The sequence below is a fragment of the Chaetomium globosum genome, genomic scaffold (genome assembly GCF_000143365.1).
Source record: "Chaetomium globosum CBS 148.51 scaffold_7 genomic scaffold, whole genome shotgun sequence".
In the NCBI taxonomy this organism is placed as follows: domain Eukaryota; kingdom Fungi; phylum Ascomycota; class Sordariomycetes; order Sordariales; family Chaetomiaceae; genus Chaetomium; species Chaetomium globosum.
Window position 1 is genome coordinate 1,126,829 of NT_165982.1, and position 18,406 is coordinate 1,145,234.

The 18,406-nt window shown below is 57.2% G+C and overlaps 8 protein-coding genes across 8 annotated transcripts in view; 4 read left to right on the plus strand and 4 right to left on the minus strand.

The window, feature by feature from the left end:
* CHGG_09938 (uncharacterized protein) overlaps positions 1-1,543 on the minus strand; it is a gene marked incomplete at both ends in the record, with an annotated part of 2,168 nt that extends 625 nt beyond the window's left edge. Inside the window, one exon of the mRNA XM_001227864.1 lies at positions 69-1,543. Within this exon, the coding sequence (XP_001227865.1) occupies positions 69-1,543 (1,475 nt within the window). The remainder of the gene's footprint in view (positions 1-68) is intronic.
* A 2,052-nt stretch (positions 1,544-3,595) lies between these two features.
* Positions 3,596-4,267, minus strand: CHGG_09939 (uncharacterized protein; the record flags this gene model as incomplete). Its single annotated transcript, XM_001227865.1, has 1 exon — positions 3,596-4,267. One exon carries the CDS (start codon positions 4,265-4,267, stop codon positions 3,596-3,598), a length of 672 nt encoding a protein of 223 aa, XP_001227866.1.
* A 1,161-nt stretch (positions 4,268-5,428) lies between these two features.
* On the plus strand, positions 5,429-6,256 carry CHGG_09940 (uncharacterized protein; the record flags this gene model as incomplete). Its single annotated transcript, XM_001227866.1, has 1 exon — positions 5,429-6,256. One exon carries the CDS (start codon positions 5,429-5,431, stop codon positions 6,254-6,256), a length of 828 nt encoding a protein of 275 aa, XP_001227867.1.
* A 726-nt stretch (positions 6,257-6,982) lies between these two features.
* Positions 6,983-8,432, plus strand: CHGG_09941 (uncharacterized protein; the record flags this gene model as incomplete). Its single annotated transcript, XM_001227867.1, has 2 exons — positions 6,983-7,122; positions 7,241-8,432. The coding sequence occupies 2 exons, from the start codon at positions 6,983-6,985 to the stop codon at positions 8,430-8,432; spliced, it is 1,332 nt and encodes a 443-aa protein (XP_001227868.1).
* Positions 8,433-9,571: 1,139 nt separating this feature from the next.
* On the plus strand, positions 9,572-10,327 carry CHGG_09942 (uncharacterized protein; the record flags this gene model as incomplete). The annotated part of the gene is made up of 1 exon (XM_001227868.1): positions 9,572-10,327. One exon carries the CDS (start codon positions 9,572-9,574, stop codon positions 10,325-10,327), a length of 756 nt encoding a protein of 251 aa, XP_001227869.1.
* A 470-nt stretch (positions 10,328-10,797) lies between these two features.
* On the minus strand, positions 10,798-13,328 carry CHGG_09943 (uncharacterized protein; the record flags this gene model as incomplete). The annotated part of the gene is made up of 2 exons (XM_001227869.1): positions 10,798-13,223; positions 13,310-13,328. The coding sequence occupies 2 exons, from the start codon at positions 13,326-13,328 to the stop codon at positions 10,798-10,800; spliced, it is 2,445 nt and encodes an 814-aa protein (XP_001227870.1).
* A 579-nt stretch (positions 13,329-13,907) lies between these two features.
* Positions 13,908-15,753, minus strand: CHGG_09944 (uncharacterized protein; the record flags this gene model as incomplete). The annotated part of the gene is made up of 5 exons (XM_001227870.1): positions 13,908-14,211; positions 14,283-14,851; positions 14,899-14,991; positions 15,038-15,561; positions 15,654-15,753. The coding sequence occupies 5 exons, from the start codon at positions 15,751-15,753 to the stop codon at positions 13,908-13,910; spliced, it is 1,590 nt and encodes a 529-aa protein (XP_001227871.1).
* Positions 15,754-16,438: 685 nt separating this feature from the next.
* CHGG_09945 (uncharacterized protein) lies at positions 16,439-18,345 on the plus strand (the record flags this gene model as incomplete). Its single annotated transcript, XM_001227871.1, has 5 exons — positions 16,439-16,480; positions 16,539-16,633; positions 16,690-16,711; positions 16,769-16,903; positions 17,053-18,345. The coding sequence occupies 5 exons, from the start codon at positions 16,439-16,441 to the stop codon at positions 18,343-18,345; spliced, it is 1,587 nt and encodes a 528-aa protein (XP_001227872.1).
* Between the last annotated feature and the right edge of the window lie 61 nt (positions 18,346-18,406).

The following is an 18,406-nucleotide window of genomic DNA, read 5'->3' on the forward strand; positions in this document are numbered from 1 at the left end:
TCCGGCAGCGGCTGCTAGTTGTACCCCATCAGGAGAAAACGATCGGCTAGACGCGTGTGGTGGAGGACCGGGGCCGGGAGTGGGAGGTGCTCGCGGAGCGGGCGACCCTACTTGCTGCCCTCGGCGACCTGGTCCTCGAAGCGGCGGGAGCGCGTGCTGCGGATGAAGGCCGTTTCGCCGCTGGTGCCCGGTGCCGGGTGGTGCTGGTTTCGGAGCGGGTAGGTCGTGGTAGTTGGGGGGGTGGGAGGAGGGTGGTGGGTGAGACGGGGGAGGTGTCGGAGATGTGACGGAGGGAGCGGGCGCGGGTGCGGGGGATGGAGTGGTTGGGGTGGTGCTGGGTGATTTCGGTTTCGGGGGGTGTGGCGGTCGGGGCGGAGTAGGCGTCGCGTTGGTAGGGTTCGCGGTTCTTGGGGATTTGGAGCGTGTTGAGTTGCGGACGGGAGTTGGAGCGCCGGTGGTGAGGGATGTGGGGGTTTGTGGTGGGGGCTGGGTATTGTGTTGTTGGGTGTTGTGGTTCGGGTGATGTTGTGGTGGTCGAGCTTTGTGTTTCGGGGTCTTGGGCCACGTGTTCGTCGATCCGCCGCATGGTGGTGTCCACACTCCGGTCGCGGACCGACCGTGCTACCGTCCTCCGACCCCGACGACCCGGAGTGCTGAACGGCATATCCGGGTTTTGGTCTGGGGAGCTGTCGCTGGCGGGCGACATGGCACCCTTCTGGGTCGGCAGCTCCGGTAAGAGATCGATGCTTGCCGCTAATCCCGCGTCGCTCCTGCTTCGGTGAACGCTGCCTCGGTGGTGCATGTCGGGGCTGGAGGGTAGCCCAACAACGCCCACAGCTCGCGGGATATCGAGCGAGTTCTTTGGGCGCGACTGGGAACGCCCGGCCAAGGACCCTTGCTGATCCTCTCCTTGTCCCTCAAAATCCGTCCTCAGAGGCAGCGAAACCTCGCTCCGGCCATGTCGCATGGATAAGGGCAAAGGAGGCGGGGGCGCAAGGTCGACAGATATCGATCTTTGGTGTGAAGTGGCCTGGGGTGTCCGGCTCCGTCGCCTTCCCATGGCCTCTCGGTCTCCCATTCTCTTCCCCCGATTGGGGACCTTGGACCGGGCCGAAAAAGAGCTCGAGGACTCTGAATCGGACGATTCCGGGACCATTTCGCGCCTTGATCTCTGCTTCCGCACCGGCCGGCGAGCCGGTTGCTCTAGGTCCCTGTCCGAGCCGGCCGCCCTGGGTCCCCTGCCCCTCGAGGTTGCGCTTCGGCGAGCAGAGCTTCGCGCTCTGGACCGCCGGGGCTCGTCGTCGTCTACCGGCTGTTGCTGGTTTGCCGGTTCGAGAACAAACTGTTGCACGGCAATGGGCCCGTGGAGTGGGCAGGACAGTACGTTGGCGGACAGCTTCCTGAGCTGTTCTACTTTGCTCGATGTGTCCATTGAGCAGTACCTGCCCTGCTCGACCGCAATGCTGCACTTCAGCCATTGGATATAGTAGTGCTGCGGGCCATCCTCGCAGCCAGTGTACGGGGTGTAGTCGTAGGTGCACATTGTGGGAGCAATGGCGGGTGTTGTAAAGGCAAGAAGCCTTTCCGTCAAACAGACTGACGATGAAGTTGAGGTACGGTCATGACATGGTGAGGGATCGACAAGGATGTCACCCGCATGGAGGATGTCAGCAACCCTTATACCAGAGGTTGGTCAACACGGTGAGCCCCAGCTTGGCAACGTCTTGTCTTGGAAGGGTCACTCGAGCGGTGAGAAGTGAAAGATGGTCCACCGATCACGTTACTACCAAGTCTTGGTCCGGCTTGGCTGTGATGGCCATGACGGATTGCCCTCGTCGCCGTCAACGTTTGGTGGAAGGATCGTGAACTGCATTATCCCCCCGCACATGTCGAGTCGGTCTTGCAGAGTCAAAAATAGCAGTTTCTTCAGCACATCACCCGGAGCGAGAAGGCGATTGGCGATCCGGGCCTGCAATGGCGACCTTGGCAAGCTTGGATTGGTCTGCATTGGGCCGTCGCTCCGATTGCTTGGGTGTCGACCGCTGAAATCGACCCAGATTGGCTTGGCGTATGCGTGCTAGAGAGCGGCAGCGTGCAGCTGGGCGCTTAAAAGTTGCCGTGTGATGTGATGGGGGCGGGCACCACCAAAATGAGGAATTTTGGGGCTAGACGAAGCCCACCTGGAAATTCCGTCGAACCGAGGAACGAATCGGTCGCAGAGAAATATCGATAGTTTCGCTAACAATAGGACGAAGGAGAGTAAAATCGCCGAAATCAGTCTTCCAAGAAATTGGCAAGCAGGAATCAGCCCACGTTCATGCTTTCGTCCGAATTGATAAGTCGCTTGACTCGCTTCCCACCACAAGTCTATTTCCAGGTTACGTGACCCCGTTTTGAGAGTGAATGAACAATTTCAGCTGCCAATGTGCCAGGCCCGAGCCAGGCCAGAGCCAGGCCTTTTGCTTGACGAAAAAAGGGAAAGCGAACTTGGAAGACGAGACGGAAGGCACGGAAGACAATTGGAAGCGAGAATGCCGAATGCCGCTTAAACACCTCACAGTTCCTTTCCTTTTTCGGCAACACACGCAGACTCTCATCTGTTGAGCCATCTCGTTCTTTCCGGGTGGTGGGTCCAATTCTTCGTCATGCATTCCAATCAACAGTTGAAATCGGAGAAATTCCCAAGAACATCAATGGAAGAAAGAGGTCACCATGTGGCAGCGGCTCTGTTGGTGATACAAACCAGCTAGTTGGGTCCCGAGTCCTTGTCGCGCGCTTCGGAATTCGGGTGTGAGGTCTAGGCCACTGCGCCGGCCATGACATGCACGCACCATTCTGAGCCACTGAAAAGGACTAAAAACTCGGCCGTTGCCGCTTGCAGATTTGCTGTGCCGCTTGTTAAGCATGTATCCCCACGCTCGATGGTTCCCCAGAGTCGACACAGCCAACCAGCAGAAAAGTACCTGCATGACTGTCTCAGAGGTGGTTGGCCAAGCCTCAATTGAGAGAAGCTTTTGCATCAGGCTTCGCTGACTGCTCTGGCATTCAGCCACCGCGCTTCATCAGATTTTTTTCTTTGACTTATTCGTGGGACCGCCATCCGCGCGTTTAGATAGACATGTGCATTTGCATTAGTTCATTGACCTGTCCCATTCACATACACGGGCGATTTCACGAGTGAACTCCAGGAAAACAAAACCAACAAAAACCAACAAAAACTGGAACACCCATAGAAGTTGACCCTTCTGGCCGCCGTCAGGGTTACCTACGGAGAAACGGAACCCGCGTATTTGAGCACACGAATAAATGCAGAATAAACCCGGCATTGGCAAGTGTTTTTATGACAAGATCGAGGAGAACCAAGCGTTTACTTTCCTAATTTGGTATATCCGCCACCATGAGTGCGCCGTGATCCAAGCATTCCAACGGCCTGATCCCGTGAAGACCGCCCACTCAAGAGAACAAAACAATAGAACCACAACTCCTCATGTATCCATCCCAGTCATCCATCGTATGCAAAAACACAACTCATAGCTCATCACGCATTAACCCCCACCGTCATTTCACCCATCACCCCCGAGTCAAATCAACTCAACTACCCACTAACATAGTACCTCCCCTGCGACCGACTCCTCGACCGCCGACCCTCAGCCGGCGCCGCATAATACGCTGGCGCCGGCCTGACCGGCGCGCCAGCATAGTGCTCCTCGACCATCACCGGGCGCGGGGTGGACGAGCGCCTCCGGCTGTGATGGCGGCTGCCGCTGCGGCGCGAGGCGTGGTGATGGTGATGGTCATAATGGTGGTGGTGATGGCGGCCGGCGGACCTCGACCGCGAGCGGGCCCGCACCGCCGGCGGCACGGTGTCGTCGTACCAGCCCTGGCGGCCCGGGTCGGGCGCGTCGCGCGGCCGCGTGCAGGAGCGGATGATCCACCACAGCAGCAGGATGCCGACGACGGTGCCGATCACGATGCCGGCGATGGCGCCGCCGTCGAGGCCCGGGTTGGTGGTGGGGCCGTCGTTGTTGGGCGGGTCGGCGTCGATGATGACGGTGGTGGTGGGTTGGTCTTGGCGCGCGAGGAGCGGCCGGGAGACGGCTTGCGGGAGGGTTGAGGGTGGGCGCCATGGTGAGACAGCCTGGCGGGCGGGCCGCTGTTCGAGACGGAACTCGGCAGGTTTGTGGTACGGGGAAAATTTGCCGATCGGTGGCCCCGTGATGATGAACTGTTGGCTGGAGAGGTCCGAGGAGAAACAATCTGATATCATGGGTTAAGTAAGGATGGCAAACCAGGTGGCCTGTGAGAGTGCGACAAGGTCAGTTATAGGCCGACATGTCTCCAGTACACGACCGCAAGGTGCGTCGACTTTGCGCCGCACGTCATCACAGGCGCAGAGGGAGTTTGCATATTTCTTGGAACTGGCAAAGGTTGAGAGCCCTCCGGTCTCTCAATGCGACACTGGCAGAAGTCAAGATAGTTGAAGTTCCGATTTCACCGAGCTTCATTGGATTACAACGATGGAGCCTGTTGATCATGACGCCAATGAGGGGAATCCCAACATGTTTATCCGCTGGAACCTCAGGGACGCCCCGCAGCCCTCGGCAGCTTGGAGGGATGCTCAGGGCAGTTTTTCTGGATGGCTACGATGGCCAGAATGGGAATCACTTTGGAGAGTGATTGGCCAAGGAGAGATTTTCAGAGGGTGGTCGACGGACCCACATATGATGTCATCGATAAACTCTTCTAACCCCACCAACCCCACGGTTCATCCGAAGACGAAGACGAAGAACAACGAGTAGTTTCAATCTCTCGGTGTCTTGAAGGTAGGTAAGTATGTAGCATGGGGTATGGTAGCCAAATACGTGTTTGGCCTCAATGCGACGACTACGCATTACTATCCGAGGCAAGTGCGCGCAGAAATTATTGGGCCGAGAGAAAGCTTCGTGGCAGCAAAGTTGACAACAAACCGAAGAGTAAAGGGCAGCCAAGAATGAGAGAAGAGGCCACCGAAGGAACTCGTAGGTTGAGGAACCTCCAAATCGATGAGGGCCTAGAGAACCACTTACCACGCGGATTGGTGCGTTCGGGGCTGCCTCAACTGGTCAACCCACTGAAAGCTGAGCCAAGAGGGTCTGCTGCAAATCAAACAGCAGATAAAAAGTTGGGAAATCCACCAAGTGCTCTTGTGACGCAACCTCGCACACCCAGCCACAGCACAGCATCGGACTGCCCGAATTGAGGCCATCGATCCATCAAGCCACCGGCCATTATTGTAGATAATACAATCCATCTTCCAAACCATGAAGCTACCAACCCACTTTGAAGTTCACACTAAGCAATCCAACCCTCGATAACCCTGACATTGCAAATTTGCAGATCATCGAGAAAAACACCACACAACACAAAAGGAAACCATATCATTCACACAATGTCCGATCGCCGCGGTAGACGACGCAGTGATTACGACAACCGCGATTACTACGACAACCGCCCATACTACGACGACGGCGGGCACTATTCGTACGACAACCAGGATTCTTATGATGACTACGAGCCTCGTCACCATCACCGTCCCCGGCCGCAGCCGACCCGCCAACGCTCTCTCGGCCGCCAAGCCCTCGACAAACTCCAAAGCGCCATAGGGGGTCTCGTGTCAGACAACAAAAACACCAAACCCACCCCCCACCGCGCTCGCTCCCGCTCCCGTTCCCGCTCCCGCTCCCGCTCCAGCTCACGATCGCGCTCCTCCTCCAGAACAAGACACCACTCCCGCTCCCCCCCACACCGCGGAAGCAGCCACCACCACAGCCACTCCAACCACTCCCGGGACCGCTCCCGCTCGCGCGACCGCTACTACCCACCCTCCGCCTCCCAACGCCGCCGCGGCCGCCGCGACCGCCGCGACAGCACCTCCGGGACCGGGACCGGGCACCACGGCGCGCCGGGATCGTCGGAGCGCAGCCGCAGCCGCTGGGAGCGGGGCATTAAGGCGGCGATGGAGGCGGGCGCGGCCGAGGCGTTCCGGCTGCGCAAGGAGCCCGGCCCATGGACGGGGGCTAAGGGCGGGCGGATTGCGACGGCCGCGCTGAGTGCGGGGGTCATTAGGGGGGTGGCGGCGGATCATGGACATGGGAACCATGGTGGTGGGGATGAGGGCCGGTCGGGGGGTGGGAAGTTGGGGTCGTTGGCGTCCGCGGCGGGGGGGATGATGGTGAATAGGCTGGTTAATGGGTCGAGGAGGGAGGTGAGGAGGTGATTGGGGGATGGGTGGGTGGGTTTGGGCATGGGGTTTATGATAAGGGTTGATGATGGGATATTATGACTTGGGATGTTTTTCTTTGGTAAAAAGCGTTGATGATATACTCATACTGAATTACGGCTTGTTGGGTTTGAACACAGAGTTAGAGTCTCTCTCCTTGAGCATAATTACAAAATGTTTTCTTCTCGACCTGCAATTTCACAGGCACTTGACCTCCCCTGTTTCCATGTCATTACCTAGCACGGAGCCAAACTCGCCCTGCCAAGCCATCACCATTCTTCGTACATGGATGGGTATGTATTCGTACCTAGGGGATGATGATATTTATCTGATTCTTGAGTAGTACCGCTATGTCCGTTGGGAAAACGCCACATACCTTATGAACGCCTCGACAACAAATGCCAGTCAACTTCAGTCACAGGTGATAGTCAACAATACAAACAAATCCTGGGACAGCTCGCAGGAATCACACGGAACTTCATATTCAGTATCAATAAATGACCAGCGCTGCCTCCCATCTTATCGGCTCTAGGTAGCCATGCTGCATTCCCATACAGAACCTCCTCGCCTTCAACCCGACAGCATACTCCCGTCTCTAGTGAACCCAAAGCATACTAATTACATACGGTTAATGGCATCATCATCATCGACAAGGTGCCGGGCCCCTGGGCGTCGGTTCTCCAGACCGCCGTCTCGAGCTTTGCACAGACGCTGCCCAGCATCATGGGCGCCGCGATAAATGCGAGGAACCTTGCGGCGATGGCTGCTGGTTTCGCGGCTGGACAGGGGGGCGCTGCAGCGTCCAACACGCCCGTCGCTTCCGGGAAGCCCCAAACACAGGCGGCTGCACTGGCTGACCCGGCGTACGCGACGGCGGCGACCATCCAGAACTTGGTCGACCACTACTTTGAGTACCTGGGCGGCGACAAGGGCACGGCCATCAAGTGGGAAAAATTCAACGAGGATACAACTGATTCCAAGGATGACACCACAGAGGATTCCGAGAAAGTCCCCCAAGGCCTGGCCTACCCTGAGGGGCCAGAAGGCCGCCATCGACGTGACCAACACGGCGCCGAACAGGAAGCTCCTAGGCGCATACACATCGCTGATCAAACTATCCGAGGAGCTCCAGACGCACCTCCGGAGGCAGAACGAGCTCTCGGCGTCCAAGGATCCCACCGAGGAGGTGGCCAAGAAGTGGCGGGCGACGTGCCGCAAGGCCCGCGACGATATCCTCGAGCTGGCGGCGTCGGCCAAGACCGGCGGGTCGACCAACGTGCCCATGGCCTTTGGGACCGTGCAGATTCCGCCGTCGGACCAGTCGGCGCAGACGGCGCAGCTCAACACGGCGATGCAGGGGGTGCAGATCGCGCAATCGGCACTCGACAACGCCGAAAACGCCTACAATGCGGCGGTTGAGAAGCAGGAACGCATGGCCAAGGCCATGGCCACGATCCAGGCCAGGCTGAAGAAGCTGCAGACGACGGGCAAGACGCTCGAGGAGATCAAGACGGTGCTGCAGGACTGCATCCAGGTGCTGGCAGACCTCATGGTGCAGATCACCCGCCTGGAGCGTTTCTTTATCGCGCTAACCACTCTCATCGACGTGCTCGTCATGCCGCGGGCCAAGCTCTTCGAGCGGGACGTCGGCAAGATTGGGCGACGCGGCATGCTGGCGGGTGTGCTCCGGGTCGAGGACGTGGACAAGCAGGCCATCTACGCGTCGACGCTCCAACTCAAGGCGTACTTCTCGCTGCTGGAGGACATTGCAACCATGTACACGATCGTGCACCGCGAGCACATCGTCGGCGGCGTGGAGCTCTGCTACGAGCTGTCCAAGGGTGTCACCCGCAACGACGGCATGCCGGAGCAGCAGGAGAAGCTGACCAAGTACACCGAGAATGCATCGGCCTTGGTGGCGGCCTTGGTGGCGGACAAGCAGCGGGAAATCTTGCGGACCCTGCGCGCCCGCGACGAGACAGCCCAGATCGAGGCCGAGATGGCTCGCTTCAAGATCGCCCCTGTCGACGACGCCGCGAAGCTGGCCATCGAGAACGGCGCCCGCGAGCAACAAGCCGTCGCGCAGGAGTTGCTGGCTAGTGAGCCTAGCGTTACTGTGGCGGCGGTACGCGTGGCCGAGGAGTCGGAGGGGGTCGATGCCAACGAGCTGTGAGTGAGGGGGGTTCTCTCCTACTTGTATCCGCGGATATTGCGACGAAAAGGTCTCGCATGTAGCATTTTATGTTAGCTTCACCTCCTTGCAATTCCACGTTGTGTCATTATGTTGCCGTTGGGTACCTACTTACCTAGGTACCTTAGACTTCTCACCATCTTGTCGTCCAAATCATGATCCATCCTTGAATCCCTCACTCCTTCATCTAGGTAGGTACACATTCAAATCACACTTGAGCACTTCTATGCCAACCATCCTTGGGTATGTGCATTGGAATACTACAAGCAAATACCGTCCGCGGCCCTACTTCTGGCGGCAACATGGTAGACATCGCCGCTCCGGTCTATCTCCGCGTTAATGTCTTAAGGCTAGACCTAGCCGATGGGCTGTGCATGTGGGCAAGTCACCAGTGTGGTACCGTTATAGGGCGAGAAGGAGACAGACCGCGTCTTCTTTGGCGCCATTCGGAGCGGTTTCACTCGGCTGTACGGCCAGGAGAAGTATTTGCAGCACCGTTAATACTTGGATCCCTGAACAGTAGATGCTCAGGAGATGTTACCGCGGTTGCTGGCCTCCTGAGTCAGGGCGCACAGTATCAGTGGTTAGCCGGTAAATCGGTAGTTTCAATGTTGCCAACAACTGTAGAGCGTCAGCGCACTTCCAGAAGTTGAGCTGTTGTCCGTGGAGCCGTGGTAATACTGTGGAGCATGTATGCAATGTTGGGTGGCGAGCGTTGCTGCGGTTTGGAGAGGGGGTAGCGGTTACGTCATACCCACCATCAAAATCAGCCGTGTAAGTCGACAGCACCTTGAGCACCAACCACAACAGAATACGGCTGGGAGGGAGAGTGGAGGGCTCAATGGCATTGGATGAGCGGGGAACCTGTCAAGTGTTCGTTTGACAAAGCCGAAAGGTGACGTGCCATGATATCATCAACGCGCAGCAGCAGGTTGCCAGACCACGGGCTCACTTCGAAAATGTCTATATCAACCTGGGATGTCATCATCACCAGATACCTTCCCTCTCAGTCCATACCACAACTTCCCCATATCAATGCAATATCTTGTACTTGAAGATCTTGAACCAACCCCATCAACAAACAGACACATCAATACCAAACCCAAACAACCACAACCACAATGTACCACAACACCACCCCCCAAGAGCGCGGCATCCGCAACCCCAACGCCCCCACCGCCGCTCCCCCCGGCGGGCTCACCTACGGGCAATCCCCCACCTCCGGCCCCGCGCCCACCACCGCCGGCCACCACAAGCACGACATCATCAACAAGCTCGACCCACGCATCGACAGCACCCACGACCGGCAGCCCATGCCACAGACCAGGAACAACAAGATCCCCGAAGGCACCTACGGCCCGCACAGCTCCCGCCTGGCCAACGCCCTCGACCCGCGCGTCGACTCCGACCTCGACAGCACCACGCGCACCGGCGCCGGGACCGGGATGCACGGCACCGCCGCCGGCGCGGGAGCGGGATACGCGCCGCACGGGACGGCGCAGGCGGCCGAGGGCACGTACGGGCCGCACCACACGCGCATGGCCAACGCGGCGGATCCGCGGGTGGATTCGGACCGGGACCGGCACCATCTCGGAACTACTGGAGCGCATTCCGGCGGTGGTGGTGGTGGCATCATGAGTGGCGGCCCAGCGGCGGCGCCGTACCAAGGGGGTGGGACCCACGCCGGGATGGTGCCGGGCCATGCGGGAGCGGGCGTGGGTGCGGCCGCGCCGCATAATACCGCTACGACGACGACGACGACCAGCGCGGGGCCGCACAAGTCGGGTCTGTTGAATAAGTTGGATCCGAGGGTTGATAGCAAGACAGGGATGTATAAGGATACGGCTGGTGCTGGGACGAGGGGTGGTGGGTATTGAGTTTAGCAGTGGATGGATGGGTGAATGACGGGAGGGAAGGGGTGTAATGATATGATACCAGATTGCAATTCAGTTGTTTTCTTTCTTTCTTTGATGTATTTGTTGCATGGTAATAAGATCTCATTCTAGTTTGCATTGCATCGACCTGAAATACAAGACATGTGGTGGTATAGATTGACGTCAAGGATAGGTACCTAGGTAATTCGAGGAAGCAACAGTGCCCAGGAGATTACCTTGCACACCCAAATGACGATGCCGTAGGAGTAGACATGAAGAAAAGCATTCAGAGGTATCGACCTAGTTACCTAACCAGCCATCCCAGGAAACATGGGGAAACCTAAAACTCCCCTAAAAAACAATCGAAAAGGGGTAATGAGCCAGAGCACCGTGCACAACGTCTACCTCCCACGTTAACCCCAAACGACTCTTAACCAACCCCGGAGCCCGCTATCCATCGTCGTACCACCTGCCTAAAAGGCCTCCCTGACGACGTCCTCCTTCCCAAGCTTGGACCGCCGGCTTGCCGGCGTTCCGATCCGCCCCGAGCCCCGGCGCCCGGCAATGCCAAAGTCACCAGCAATGCTCTCCCGAGTGGCTGGCTTCAAACGTGCGTGGTTGACCATGTTGACCTCGTGAGGAAGAGCGACGATGACGTTCTTGTCAGTGCCAAACTTGAAGTCATCCGCCTTGACATCGTCCGTGTACCGCTTGATCAGGTACGGAGCCTTGCGGCCCGTCAGAACCTTCTTAAGGCTCCACTCGACGATGTAGGGGCCTGACGCGGTGATGATGCTAGTCTCTTCCGCGCCCTCACCCGTATTGAACTTGGCCGGCGTGAAGCTGACGCCCTTTCCGGTTTCGTAGGCGAATTGCGCGACGTGCTCCGGGGTCAGAGCTAGACGGCGGGGTTGCGGTTTGTCGTCGGCGGCGAACGGCTTCTCGAAGCCCAGCTTGCCCTCGTTCTTGCCTGATTTCTGCAGCGCGTCGACGAGGAGGAGATATGTCCGGCATGTCGCAAGAACCCAGCGGCCGTCTGCCGAGACATCGAGACCAATGATAGGTTCACCCAGAGCAGGTATGTGCGTCTTGGCATTGATGCCCAGGCGATCGAAGAGCCGGACATCGCCCTTGTTGGACGCCACCGCGATGTATCCTTTTTCGGTCGTCGCAACCGCCGAGAAATCGTTTTTGCTCGTGTACTGCTTGAGTTGGGCGTCAACCAGCTTGGTGCCGGACAGGCGGGGATCAACTCGGTAGAGGGCGTTTCTGCTGATGCCGAGGAATGTCGGCTCGTGTGTCATCTGAGCGAATTTGTTCTCGGGCGCAAATGTCACGACCGGGATGTCCTCATGCACGGTCCACTCGTCGACCACCTTGCCGTATTCCAGATCCATGCGGTACAGCTTGTTGGGGTCCGAGTCCTTTTGTAGAATGAGGTTTCGGTCCTCATTGTGGAGCATAACCTTCTTCGGGGAGAACAACTCGCCCTTGGGCGTCTCGACCTTTGAGATGTTGGTGCTGAACTCGAGGTGGTTGTTGGGCGTGTGTTTGAAGACGCCAATCTTGGAGCCGCGAACAACAAACGAGCGGTCGTGCTTGTAGCCCACGGCGAGTTGCTTGTTGACATCGCTGTCCTTGGGCTTGTACTCGACATCATCTTCTTCTTCGTCGCTGTCGTAATGTTCGCTTCGTGCCCGGTCATCCTCTTCCTCTTCTTCCTCGACCTGCTCCACCTCTTCTTCCTCCTCAGGGCGGTCCGAATCCTCCATTGTCAGGTCGTTGAAGGCGTCCGCAACATAATCCCGATCCTTGTCCTTGACCTTGGACCACTTCATCTCGTTCAGCTGCTCCCACAGAGCCTGCAAGAGACCCTCCTGGAACCGCTCGAGGGTGGCCTGATCCTTGAACCGCAGAAGCCAGGAGTAGGCTGAGCCATCGTCGGAAAACTGATTGAAGATGAAGGACAGGAACTCAAAGTTGAACACAGGGTTGATGTCGGCGACCACGGGGATGCCAAGCCAATCCCGATCAGCGCTTTTGACTTGGAGCCAGTACTGCCAATCGCCAATCTCTGTCACCGTCGCGGTTACTGATGCATCCTGCTGAACGAAGGCACCGGAGGGGAAGTCGAAGAAGTGAAGCTCGGCTACTTCTGCTGCCAGCATCTCGCGAGCCTCCGGGTGGGCCGAGACGACGGGGGGTCCCATGTCCCTCTCTTGGCCCTTCTTAGTCGGTGTGGCATCGGCCTTAGCGATCTTCTCACGCTTGACGCCCGTGTTCGCGGCGGGCTTTCCGAGCACCATGGAGTCGGAGGAGTCGATAGACCTGGCAATTGTCGGGCTGTGCAGCGGGCTGGCCTGTGGAATGGGTTGTTCGTCGAATTCGAATTGCTCTAGGTCCTCATCCGACGCAGTGGTATATGGTTTTCGGTACTTGCGTTCGTACTGGCATTGCTTCGCGACTTGCGCGAACTGTTCGACTTGGGCGGGCAAGATGGCAGGCTCGCAGACAAACTCGTAGACATCGCCCGCATCCCCGCTCAAGTCTCGCCAAGCCAGAACCCGCTCGCTCCCTTCGCGATTCTCGACGCGGAAGTGGAGGGCCTCGTCGAGCAAAAACGTCTTTTCATCCCGTTCCCCTGCAAGAATATCCGCGTCGGCTTCGGCGTCTTCACCCTCCTCTTCGGCGAGTAGCTCGGCCTCTCCTTCTTCGAAGACCCGTTGTACAACAAGCTGGTACTGGAAATCCTGCGCCGTGCGTCGAATGCGGGCCGATGCATCTTTGAAGATGAGCTCGGAGTAACCCTTGGGAGAAAGCGGTCGGACGAGGTAAAGTTGGCCTTGTGGAAGCTCAATCATTGACTCCTGGTTGCTGGAGCCGAAGAGCAGCTTCCCGACTGCATACAATTTGTTAGTTGCGCTGGAACTGGATTGATCGTCGCGGCTGAAGGGTCCAGAGGAGGCGGGGCAGAAGCCGACTTACCATTCCTGAGCATAAACATCCTGCCGGTGGGTTGGAAAAAGTGGAAATGACAGCTGGTAGCTCTCAAATTTGAGGAAGAAAAGTTGCAGAGATAAATCTTCGGGGAGATGGGAGAAGGCTTTCGCTCTCACCTGTCCCTGGTTCGCCTTTCCGACAGCACGGCACAACACTAATGCAGGATCTGGCTTTGTGTAACCCACTGAGAAAGCTGCGTCATAACAATTATGTTCAAAAAATGACCAGGCAACTGAATGGAGGGGAAGCAGCCTGTGGCGGTGCGTAGAGCCAATCGCCACAGCGAAAGAGGTGGGACTGTGCGCCACAGCGCCAGGGTTCCAAGGCAGCCGCCCCGCTCTTCCACAATTTCTGGCGCAATTGGTTGAAGCCATTCCGTCACATGTGCTTGATTCTTGGCCTCTGAGCACTCGCTGGCTCGCTGGCTGGCTCGCGGCTGGTCACTCTCGGTTGCAAATTTGGTGCAAGTTTTAGTCTAGTTTGTATTTTGGGCTGAATGTTCACCTAAAACTTGTCTGTCATTTCTCATCTCTCGTAAACGTTCCCAGAGACAACCCCGTCAAAAGGACCGCGCCAGGTTCCCCTAGCCCAAGATACTCTGCCTATCTTCCCACGCAAGGCCATCCCTGCTTTTGATGATGCTGTTGTCCTGCATCTCATCGACAATCAGGCGTGCAACGTTCTTTCCCATCAAGGCATTTGTCTCCATGGTGGAAATGAAGCTCTCCATACCGGACGTGTAGTAAACCCCGGAGCCGACGATGGGATCTTGGAAGGTAACCCTCGGGGTTGTCTTGGGGTACGAGTTGAACACATGTGGTGTGTACCATGAGATCAGGCTTCCCTCGCCAGTGAAGTCCGAGGGAACTGTGGCACCGAACAATCGGCTGCAGAGGTACCGATCAGCTACGCTGTCCAAAAACAACAAGGGGGGAAAAACAAGTGAATGATCACAAACCTTAGAAATTCGGGGGTGATGACCTCAGGGGAAAAGATCTTGTAGACGTATTCCTTCTGTTGAGTCTGCGGGTTTGTAGCTTTGCCCAGGATGCTCATACTGAAGAAGCCCGCTTTGCCAACTCCGTCGACACCAGATGCCGGGGTGTCACCATACCCCAGGGTGGTCAAGACCATACCAGGCACTTTCTCCGACTCCGGCAGGTCAAAGAACAGAGGGCTTAAGGGGGACGATGATGTAAAGATTGTGACGTGCAGTTGTACGTAAGTGATCTGTTCGATGGGGGTTTCGAGAACCCCATCACCGATGGAGATGCCGCTGAACTGATAGGGGTTTGCCATGATGATGTTGTCGAACGTGGTAGGGTATGTGGTTGGGTTGCCTGGAGTGCTTCCGCATGTCGTCTGAACCGTGTACTGCGCCTGCCCGGAGGAACCCCCTGACGTCTTGTCGATACCAACAACGGCTGTGTCAAGAAGTACTTGGGCTCCCGACCTCTGTACCATCTCGTGGAAGATTTGCCAATTGCCGCCTTGGACAGCGATCGCCCCTTCAGCGGCCAAGGAAACCTGGGACGTTAATGGTGTGACTACTAAGGGGGGGCTAGCAAGCGTACCATGGTGGTGAGCCCATGCAGGTTGGCAAGGTTGGAGGCATAATTGACTCGCGTGCTGGCTTGGATGAGATCATGGGAATAATGGGCGCCGACCTGCATTGTTAGCAGCAGACAGATCTTCGTTATCCGAGGAACTTACGTTGTTGGACTCGAGGTATTCCTTTCCAGTGACACCCGTCGCCTCAACCAGCTCAAGCTCCTGGGCGCGTTGGGTGAGCGACGAGAACGGGAAGAACGGTGGCTCGTAGAGGCGAAGGAACTTGGTGATAGTCGCGGCCGTCAACTGCTGAGCCCTCTGCGGGGCTGTGACTCCATAATGCCAGACAAGCTTAAGGGTGTTCCACCAGGAGGGGGCGCTTTGGTCGATAGTGAAGGCGAAGCGGTCCCCGTCCCAGATGCCCAGAACAGGATCGGCATCAGCGTCTCGAACACTGGGCGGGAGTTCAAAATCCGCCATGGCGTTTGACAGAATCTGGTTGGCCTGGACGAAGATGCTTGCGCCCTGTTCAACCCGCTGAGCCGGGTCATCAAAAGGGTTAATGGTGCGCGTCCGGCCACCAATGCGGCCCGTCTTCTCAAAGACCGTGATGTTCACATGGACACCGGCCTCAGCAGCAAACTGCTGGAGAAAGTGCGCAGCGGACGAGCCCGCAGCACCGGCCCCTGAACGGCAATTAGTAACATACAACCAGCTAACCAGAGAGGTATGAGAAAACTAATAGCAGGCAGATGAAAGGGAAACAACTAATGCGTACCAATGATCGCAACCTGCCTAATGGGCTCATTGGTTGACTGCGCTAGACCGGTCCCGAGAAGGGTGATGGCGATGGTAGGAAACCTGAAGTTGATCTTCATGGTGAATGAGGGGGTTCGAACAGGAGTGACGCAACTGGTGCTTCTTCAAAATAACTGGGACAGGTGGAAGGTGGTGTCATTTCTCTCAACCGAGTGAACTACGGATGAGCTGCAACTACTTATATACTTCGCATAACCGTCTGCACCGGCCACCAACCATTCCCTCATATCTCATATTCAGGGTCATTGACAGCAGGCTCGGGCATTGACAGTGCGCATCGACCACCTCGTGTCTGAGAGCTTGGTCGGTTGAGTTCGCTGTCACTTATTCATCACAGAAGGTAGTTGGTCGCATTCCTGACCGCGAGCTTTCGGGCAGGCAGTGACTCATTTGGGTCTCAATAGCGACGAATCGGGGGTTCAATAAGAAATGCATTGATGTAGGCGCCGCATTTTAAATGCAGGATCGCGCTTGTTATTCACATCCCACCCCGTCACATCTCCCTTTCCCGCGCTGGTCGGTCCGGCGCTGGCCCGAGCTTGGGGCGGGGCACCTCTGTCCCGCTAGCGCTGCCTGGCTGGCCCCTCCTTCGCTCGCACCGCACAGCGGGCAGCTCTTGGCACCTGGAATGGAAATCCGCGAAAAAAGTTCGAGATCAACGAAAGCTCCAAGCCCAACCCATCATCTCCGCATCCTCCCCATCCACGCACTGTCAGACTTGTGTCTTGCCAAGTCACTGCCACCATGTCTGCCGCACAACTCTTGAATCCGAAGGCCGAGTCGAGGGTACGCCGTTTACACGTTCTCGGCCGCCGACTGGGGTGCTAACTGCTCGTGTTTACAGAGGCGGGGTGAAGCGTTGCGGGTCAACATCAGCGCCGGCGAGGGCCTCCAAGATGTTCTTAAATCGAACCTGGGCCCCTTGGGCACCATCAAAATGTTCGTTACCATTTTGCACACTGGGTATTGACAGAATTAGCTAACTAGAGATGCAGGTTAGTCGACGGCGCTGGCCAGGTACGAATCGATGCGAAGACGGTGAACGACTGCGGTCCGGCTGACGACACCCCGTAGATAAAACTGACCAAGGATGGCAATGTCCTCCTCCGCGAGATGCAAATACAAAACCCCACTGCTGTCATGATCGCGCGGGCGGCAACAGCTCAAGACGACATTTGCGGTGATGGCACAACTTCAGTGGTGTTGCTGGTCGGAGAGCTGTTGAAGCAGGCCGACCGCTACATTCAGGAGGGCCTCCACCCACGCATCATCACGGACGGCTTCGAGATTGCAAAGAACGAGGCGTTGAAGGTGTGTTTTATCTCCTCGCATCTGCAGCTATTTGCTGACTCGTGCAGTTCCTCGACCAGTTCAAGCTTCCCCGCGAAGTCGACCGCGAGCTCCTCTTGTCCGTTGCCAGGACCTCCCTTGCCACCAAACTCAGCGCCAGCCTTGCCCAGAGCCTAACCCCCGACATCGTCGATGCCGTCCTCGCCATCTACCAAGCACCCGAGAAGCCCGATTTGCACATGGTCGAGATCATGAAGATGCAACACCGGACAGCGTCCGACACCCAGCTCATTCGTGGCCTTGCCCTCGACCACGGGGCCAGACACCCCGACATGCCCAAGAGGGTCGAGAACGCTTACATTCTGACTCTCAACGTCAGCCTAGAATACGAAAAGTCAGAGATCAACTCGAGCTTCTTCTACTCCAGCGCCGAACAGCGGGACAAACTTGTCGAGAGTGAGCGTCGCTTCGTCGACGCCAAGCTGAAGAAGATTGTGGAGCTCAAGAAGGAGGTGTGCGGCAACGACCCGAAGAAGAACTTTGTCATCATCAACCAGAAGGGTATCGACCCTCTGTCTCTGGATGTGTTGGCCAAGAATGGCATCCTGGCGCTCAGGAGGGCGAAGCGGAGGAACATGGAGAGACTACAGCTTGTTTGCGGCGGTGTTGCGCAAAACAGCGTCGATGACATGTCCGCTGATATTCTCGGGTGGGCCGGTCTCGTATACGAGCAGCAACTTGGCGAGGAGAAGTTCACATTCGTTGAGGACGTGAAGCAGCCCAAGTCGGTCACTCTTCTGATCAAAGGCCCCAACCAGCATACCATCGCTCAGGTGACGGACGCGGTCCGCGATGGCCTGCGCAGCGTTTACAACATGATCGTCGACAAGAGCGTGGTACCGGGAGCTGGTGCTTTCCAGATTGCCTGCGCCTCTCATCTGAAGAGCGATGCTTTCGCGAAGACAGTGAAGGGCAAGGCTAAGTGGGGTGTTGAAGCCTTCGCGGATGCTCTACTCGTCGTCCCCAAGACGCTTGCGGCCAACGCCGGTCTTGACGTTCAGGATGCCAGTAAGTGCCAGCCCTCGCTGTCCGTAATGACATTGCTAACGTGTTCCCAGTTGCGACGCTTCATTATGAGCACCGTGATGGCAACGTTGTGGGTCTTGATCTGGCAACCCGGCGAGCCCATGGACCCCACGCTCGAGGGCGTTTATGATTCTTTCCGGGTGCTCAGGAACTGTGTTGCATCTAGCTGCGGTATTGCCTCGAATCTTCTCCTTTGCGACGAGATGCTGAAGGCACGGCAGATGGGGCGGTCCAGGTGGGCCTGCGTCCTGGGTATGGATGGCCCGGAAGAATAAGAGAATCCTGTCTACGTCTGTAAGATACCTGCTTAGACAATGCAATACAATAGACGTGATG